The sequence below is a fragment of the Strongylocentrotus purpuratus genome, unplaced genomic scaffold (genome assembly GCF_000002235.5).
Source record: "Strongylocentrotus purpuratus isolate Spur 01 unplaced genomic scaffold, Spur_5.0 spur5_scaffold_6, whole genome shotgun sequence".
NCBI classification, from domain to species: Eukaryota; Metazoa; Echinodermata; class Echinoidea; order Camarodonta; family Strongylocentrotidae; genus Strongylocentrotus; species Strongylocentrotus purpuratus.
In genome coordinates this window covers 21,855,164-21,863,619 of record NW_022145612.1, presented here as the reverse complement: position 1 = coordinate 21,863,619, position 8,456 = coordinate 21,855,164, and the positions used below count along the sequence as shown (strand labels likewise).

The window sequence follows — 8,456 nt, the reverse complement described above, 5'->3', positions numbered from 1 at the left end:
GACAAAGACTTGGGTAACAAAAGCCGTTGCTGTAATTCCTACAAATCAGTTGATGAACAAGTCATATGTCTACAGACTGAAGGTTGGACTTCAGAACATATAACAACCTCTCTTTCTTTTTAACCTATACCATCAGTATTATCAACCATAGACCGGTCATACCCCGTACATCAAGGTGGAGAATAAGCTTGTTATTGAACTTACACAATCACATTTCCTCAATTGGTAGTAAGCTTTCACATCAATAAAGGTCATCATGAATACACAGGTCATTACACTTATGCATTACTTCTATTAATATCCTATATATCATATTCTCTAAACCATGATTTATGGCCATTAGAATGTGTATTTGAGGGTTCAGAGAGCACATGTAATATATTCTTATTTTGAAATAAACTATGAAACTACTTTACAAGAGAGTAAATGTGACATTGGACTGAAGTTACGATCCCTTTCTATACTCATTTTCAAGGGACTACCATAGGTCAAATCTATGAGGTCATAGTTTAAGCAGTAAAAATGTTACACTTAACGTCTCAATCTGCTTTTCCTTCGTTTCATTTAAATTACATGTGTGTACACATGCGTTTGATCATGGGATTCTTACGAACAAAGTACTTATGATAAAGGACCCCACACAGACAGGCCATCACAACCTTGAATGCACAAAGAACTTTGCAGATTAATTACTGCAGAGAACTCAAACAATAATCATAATACTAATAATAATATTCACATTTGTATAGCTCTTTGATACTACTACGTTTCTTATTATTATTACCCCGGTCATCGATAATCATGATAGTGCACACTTTCTGCTCCCTGGGGAGTATTCTAGCCAGGCACTATTTTACCAGCGCACACGTGCCAATCCAACCACATTAACATTTGCATCCTACCGGGCACCCAATTAATACCGCGGTGGAGGGTGGCAAATGTAGATTAATGTCTTGCAGCGAAGCGACTCCAACCGCAAACCATACGATCCCTGGTCCAGTGACATATCCACTCGACCAAGACACCTCTACTATTGCATGTAATTTTTCTCATGTGACTCTAGTGATGGAGCAAATGTAAAATTCATTGATTGGTATTTGGATGGAAACTTAAAAGATTTAATTAGCAATATTAATGTGTATTCAGGTGTCTATTTCAGTTTTATGAATAGGAACACCCGAAGACTGCTATACAAATGACATTAAAGTGCTCTGTTTCATCCGAACCCCCAATGAGTATAACAAAATATAAATGCATGAATTCTATAATCTACAATGTTACAACTAAAATAAGATCATGTATACACTGAATAACGCCACTGATGACTTTGTGTATTGCATGATGTTCGTTGGAGGTTCCTTATTCTAACAAATCAAGATATTGACTACATCTGTATCAAACTCTAGAAATTTTAGTTCTATTTCTTTTCAGATGCCCTGTGAAAAATCAGAGAAAGCCAAAGTTTAAATGATCACAGCTTGATGTACTGTATAAACCACAATCAATCAGAGTTACCATGCATTTTAATACAGAACCAAGTTCCTCATATACCAAATGCACAGAAGTGTCTGCACCGGAAAGACAGTGTGATGCCACTGTGCGACATTGTTACCTCTTATCATATGTCAGTGAGAAGTACATCGATATGATTCCAACTTTCCGATTCATCCACGTGTACACATATACCGTCATACATTTTCAATTCTCTTTTACAGAGGTGCTTTGATGCAAACAGGGTGGAAGTGGGAATATTAAAGTAAATTAAAAGATCAAATATCTATCTTTGAAGCATGTATCGCTTCAGATCAATCTTAAACCAAAGAATTAAGAGCAATTTGTTCTCTGACCCATCATCATTTATAGACATTCAATAATTTAGATGTTAATTAGTACAATATTAAACAAATGACACCGGGAATACCATGTACATTGCTGAACACGTATCATTGCTCAGATGACAACATCATGGTTTTCAAAACACATCCATGTCTCGCCTCAGCTTCCATCACATGGCGTGTTTGGCAGATTGGTTCACTGATTCAAAGTTGATCACTTCCTCCAGGTGTTTTCAAAGCAAAAATCTCTTGAATAATCTGGACGATCCATGGTCAATACAGGTACACACACTCCCAGTACGCACAGAGAAGCAAGTCCGTTCATGGCAATATCATTACTACAATGCACTAAGTTTATTATCATCATTGATACTGAGTTCCAAACGAAGGCCCCTTTTGATCCAATTGCGATGGGTCTTCCATTTGTGGGTTCACTAGAGATGAAGAAAAAAAAAGAGAATAGACAGAAATAGGATTAGAGTCCTTGGCTGACTGCTGTAGTAATAGCAAGAAGTATTGTGATCTTGAAAATACCGGACAACCTTGTTCATTTCTAGAATAATTAATGCATTTTTAAAAGCTGTTTAATTCAAATCCATTATGAAAAAAAAAGGGGGGGGGGGTGGTGGTACAAAATAAAGGTTGACAAAAGATAGCAATTATCATGATTGGTGGATCTACATTGGCTGTTTGATATTTCTAAAAGAGAGAAAACAAAAAAAAAACCTCCACAGACCCGTTTCTTTCAGAAGCTACAAACATAAACTGGTCTTTAGACTATGAAAAACAAATTTGTGCATTTACTGCTATGACTTACAATCGGCTATCCCCTCCCCCCCCCCTAAAAAAAAAAAAGAAGTATTATTTACCTGGTCTGAATTGCTCTGCAGACATTCTAGTCATGAGGATTCCAACACCTTCAATCATCGCCAGCAGAACACCACCTGATATAACAGAGCAAATTGACAAAATAAAATAAACAAATGATATTGTATTTCACAAAATTAAATTCATCAATCCAAGTTAGCTTTTAAATGTACTTTTATATTGATCAGCTTCCCACGCTAGTCCTACTAATTTATACCTACATTTCATATCATCTGATATATTCAGAGATATTTTAAAAAATTGCATTTGGCTTCATGTTATTAGATTAATTCATATTGCTGAAGATCAAATATACATCTGATAAGAAAAAAAAAATTGTGTCTTTACAACTAAAGTGATTTGTACAAAGCTCTTTTTAGTAATGCAAGTACATGAATTTCCAAGCATGCCAATGAGCACAATCTGATCAGACAATTGCATCAACTTCTTGTTATACTTTGTTTCTACTTTTGCAAAACTTACCAATCATCGCAGAGCCTGCCATAGCCACAGCACCATCTGAAATAAAGGAAGAGGCATAATCAATATCAATGCTTTATTGTCCAAATATGGAAATACTTATATTTTACATGAAATATCTAAATCAGAATGGCACAATCAAACAAAAAGACAAACAGGTGTACAAAATAAAATTAAAAAACAGATGAAAATACATAAACATCTTTTTGACAAAAACCTAGTTTTAACCTTTCCAACTATATTGAAGACTTGATATTCGCCTTTGAATACCTTTTCAATCTAATTGCTGTAGTAGCATCATACAGTGGAACACTGGTGTATTAAACACAGTCTCATTATAACAGATAAAATTTACTGGTACCACTTCTTTACGTCTATTGTTTGTTTGTTTGTTGTTATTTTTAATCCTTTTTCATTTGAGGGTTTGTTACAACTATGTTACAACTAGGTAGCTTCCGTTCCAAGGGGGTTCTTTATGAGGTTCCTCTCTACTGAATCAAACTTTTTGTTGTGTAAATTAGAACGCCCATACACTAATAAATTCATCATACACTTGTTGTATAATAATTCTTACTTCTTGCTGCTAAGACAGCACCTGTCAGAGCTCCACTGGTAATTGAATTCCATGGGTCTTCCTTCTTCCTTATGTGGACCAGTGCACAGTCAAATGTTGAAAATAACCCACCCCATACAGCAAAATTACCTGAGCAAATAAGTAGCATGAACAACATCAAAAGAGTTAATATGACAATCTATATATACAATTCTAATTGTGTAGCCACTACATTTGTCGTAAACATGCAAACTATATCATGTGGTACAATGTATGATACCAATAAACTGGTAATCTTGTTTACATCTAATTGGACAGGAATTACCATAGTATGTGATCCACTTCTTTGATCTTTTTGGCATGTTTATGTTTAAAGGTATTAGGTAACTTCAATTGCCTCCGATTCTACACAGAATCCTGGATTTAGAGCATGCTGCAATCATGTATAAACCTTTAGGTCAGAGATTAATCCCATGACTTTTACAAGCCAATTGCATGTTTGATTATCAAAATATTTATGATTGGAATTCAAAATTTAAAAAAACAAAAAAAGTTTTCCTAACAGTTTTTATAACACTACAGTATATTTGGGAAAATGAGTATGGTAAAACCGGTCACTCAGAGATGTTTACTTTTTTGAAGCACTTCATGATAATTTTAAAGCGAATTTCTTTTAGGGCTTCAATATTACACCATATGACAGACACTGAAAACACGTAGGGCCATGCATCTCAGATTTTTAGAACTGGAAACATTGTTAAACAATGCCTGAAAGCCAAGGTAAAACAGCATTATAGATTGGTAGATCAATGTATTAAGATTTGACTCACCTCCAACTACTGGTGCTTTGTGTTTAATAGCCAGAAAACTACCAACAAGTCTGTGCCTGTACCCCTGTACAAGTGAAAGAAAACATAACTAGTTACAGGGTGTTATAGATAGCAATGGTATAATATAGTGACCAAGACAAAGATGTGTAATTCCTACCATTAAAAAAAAAAAATTAAATACATGTATGTGAAATAGATACATATCTTCAGGTTTAAAAGGATTGATGACAAAGGTACAAATGTATTAATGTGAGGAGAAAGAGAAAAAGAGAAAAATAGAGAGTGTGTTGGGGGTTGGGGAAGAGAGAGAAATTTAGATTGTAATCTTGAATTTGTAGGTTCTTCTTCATTCGCTGCATCCTTCTATACACTTTTACCTTTAATACAAACGATTCTTGTAGATAAAGATTGTGTATTTTGCACAAGCAAAGTGATGCTGAAACATATCAAAGAGTGAAAAGAATGATGATACACTTACAGCAGGTGCATTCCTTGCTCCGATGATGGAATGAACGACAGATCCTCCAATCACTCCCATGGAGAAGGCCCCTCCACAGTCATCTACTATCCGCCATGGGCTGGTAGAAAGAAAGCAAGGTCAAGGAAGAGTAAAATTGTTAATAAGGCAAAAACATGTACAATCTGAACTTGGCATGAAAAGAACTCTTCTTACACAAATTTAAACCTTTGTAATAAGTTCATTTGAATGAAAACAGAAACATCAAAGGAACACAATCACAGGAGTTTGAAATGAATCGGACCAATAATAAAAAAGTTATGAATGGTTTGAAAAATTGAGATCACTACAGGTCCTGACTACAGCTATGCAAATCTCAAATTTGGGGATTTTGTCAGTGGATCGTGGTGTAGTGATGGGTAACTCCCCTGTTAGTCGTGTACAAAAATATCATCGGGAAGACGGAAAACCCATAAAAGTAGACAGTTAACTGGGCACATAGAACTTTAGTTTACATTTAGTGCATGTGCATTACGTTCATCCAGTCTCAGCCTCATTTTCATAGAATGGCGCCTACCAGGGCCCTTTTGAGCGACTATAGTTGGCTGCCATTCGCTCAACCTAACACAAGAGTGCGAGGAGAAAGCTTGCGATTTTGTGTTTAAATCTGATACCAAACTCATGATATTCTAGTTAAATCTTCTATTTTGTACGATTTTTTCAGCATCCTTGAAAAGTAAGTTATTTACCGTTATTTGAAATCTTTCAGAAGTTTGAAAAATTCTCATTTTCGTCATATTTAAGGTACAAACTTGCGAGTTGTACTGAAATGTTTGCTGATTTTTCTATTGTACATGTGTGTACCTATGTTTAGTGTGCATCAGTTATCTGTGAAGTGCACCACCTGTATAACGCATGACATGTCCGTGTGTTTGGTAATATTTTGTGTTGGCATTGCCAGTGCGCTCTCTGCTGAAGTGGGCCCTCTCTCGTTTAAATTTGAAGTCGCTCGAGCGGCTCAGCCAATGAGAGAGAGTAAACTCACTGTACAGCGCTCAATTTCCGCATTGCCAGCGAACGGATCGGGAACCCAAACGCCAACCCGCAGAGAGCCGAAGAAAAAAAAGTTTGCGAAAATCCTTACGATCGATCCTTGACCTTTTTTAGGGGGACGTGATTTGTCTGCGTTTACAAAGAAATGTATATGCGAACGATTCTCATTCTCAGACCAGCGCCCCTACTGATCCAGAAGGTATTTTTGATCATTTTTAGTATCCTTTTTAGTCATTTTATTTTGGTCTGATTGAGAATGTTCTGGAAGTTTTTACTATTCTAATGATAATCTGGCCAGAATATCATGTAGAATTACCAAATTCTTAATTGTGTCTGTTCTTTTTAAAATCAAATAGATCTAGATCTAGATCTACTCGTACGTTGAACATGACAAACTAACATATTTAACAACAGTCATGGGCATGACGCCGGTAGGGGACGGTATCGGGCCGGGCACGAGCCCCTACGTAGGCCGGGCCCGGCGCAGAGTCGTCCGTTCTGTCGTTCACTATTCACACTCGTCACTCGGACAAATCTTCTCACGCAATGCCAACAATAGTTTCTCACGTCACGTCATACTCATTTCGTTAATCGTCAAGATTTGCATTCGTGAACAAAAATAAAAACATTTTTCATTATTTAAGTTTGTAGATCTAATTAAGTACACTTACAAAACAAAAAGGAATCATGAAAAAGGTGTATTTTTACCAAGGTTCACGTGCGTACTCCTCCATTGCCTCACCGGTGTTAAGTTACGCAATGTAGAGCATGTAATGAATGACCCGGAAGTGAATCCATATGCATGGTGATTAATAGTCTGCTCAATTCAGACCCAGTAGAAATAAAGCTTTTAATTAATCGTCCATGAACTGCATGTGTAAGTTTATCAGACCCAGGGTCAAGCTATTTGAGTTAGAGAGAGGGTAAGAGAGAGAGAGAGAGAGAGAGAGAGAGAGAGAGAGAGAGAGAGAGAGAGAAAGGGAGGGACTCAGAGGGCCGGGGGGGGGGGGGCGTGCGGGGGAGGGGCAGGGGAGGGGCAGGGGTGGGAGACAGGGCAATTTGAAGTTTCAGTCGGTATAGGCCTATAATTACCCGTTGTGTAAAAACATCAAAGATGGGCTAGGCCATAACTCTTGACTATAAGACTGAGTGGTGAATAAGTGAAAAAGATATTGTTATAGCCTTCATTTTAGTGTTCCATAATGAAAATAAAATTTACGTATTATTTTCCAACTCATGTCAGAGTGTATAAATTCTCCTTAATTAGATCCATTAGATCCCTGATCGATCATTAAAACGTTTGTCTGTTTCTGTATTTGTTTGTTTGATAGACGGTAAAGAGCACTTGAAAAAGTCTAAGGCCCCCGCAATTAAGCAAGAAAGTACATGTATGTCACAGTCATTATTCATGTAAGTACAGCCACCCTTGTCTGTCCTTTTTCAGGTCATTATCCTCATGAACAATTTTGATACTTGTGTATTCAAGATAAGAAGACATTTACGGCTCTTTCGAAAGGTTATACAACCGCGTGCCAATCATTATGCACCGCTGCCCGGTCATCTTCATATCATTCCGTCAAAACGTAATATTCAATAAATAATTCACTTTTTCAGTCATAATCAAATCAGTTTGGATGAATACATTTTCATTATATTTCTGCTTATATACATCTATATGTTTGTAGACATGTGATGATTAAAACAGTTGAAACGTAATTCCTTCAGAGATCAATTCACTGCTACTGTTTTCAATTTATTTCGGCAGATACATAAATAAATTGAATTAAATAGCGAAATCAACCTTTATTGATTCCTTTTCGGAGGCAGGTGAATTTAGAAAAATCATTATAACCGCGGTGCCTCAGTTAGATCCTAGGTTTGAGCTTGCAAGTGAGAATGATTATTTCCACCAAAAAAATTAAAAAACTTAACAAATACAAACAGATTTGGCGACTCTCTTTAGAAATAAATACCAAATTGTGAGAAATTAAAATGATAGAATAATGGTGAGTGCCTTTATCAACATTTCCCACTGTTGTCCTCTCTTTTTTAATTTTAAGAAAGGTTGAAACATTTCTCACAATATTGTGTATTATCATTTTACATTTTATATATATATATATATAGGACTGTAACTGACACAAGATCAATTTCTTATGAAAATCTTCCAATGACAACTATCAGCAAGGCTCCTGCTACATTAATGTTACTTATTATATTCCTTTTACTGTACTAACCCTCTAACATGCAAAAAAATCCTGAAAAAAATTCTCAAACTACATAGATAATGATGGTTTTCTTTGAAGGCGTCACTGTGCAACACCGTCTAATAGTAAATTCTCCCAACCATTTTTGAATTTTCCCAGCCGTTTTTCCAAGAA

At 36.1% G+C, this 8,456-nt stretch overlaps 1 protein-coding gene across 2 annotated transcripts; it reads right to left on the bottom strand.

The window, feature by feature from the left end:
* Positions 1 to 394: 394 nt before the first annotated feature.
* LOC577928 (mitochondrial import inner membrane translocase subunit Tim17-B) lies at positions 395 to 6,885 on the bottom strand. Of its 2 annotated transcripts, none has more exons than XM_778127.5 (7): positions 6,784 to 6,885; positions 5,044 to 5,143; positions 4,566 to 4,629; positions 3,757 to 3,885; positions 3,186 to 3,221; positions 2,705 to 2,779; positions 395 to 2,269 (listed from the first exon to the last, which is right to left on the bottom strand). In XM_778127.5, exons 1-7 carry the CDS (start codon positions 6,807 to 6,809, stop codon positions 2,199 to 2,201), a joined length of 501 nt encoding a protein of 166 aa, XP_783220.1. In that variant the 5' UTR covers positions 6,810 to 6,885; the 3' UTR covers positions 395 to 2,198. The 2 variants fall into 2 exon arrangements, with proteins under 2 accessions (XP_783220.1, XP_030828551.1); XM_030972691.1 differs by lacking the exon at positions 6,784 to 6,885 and adding an exon at positions 6,747 to 6,766.
* Between the last annotated feature and the right edge of the window lie 1,571 nt (positions 6,886 to 8,456).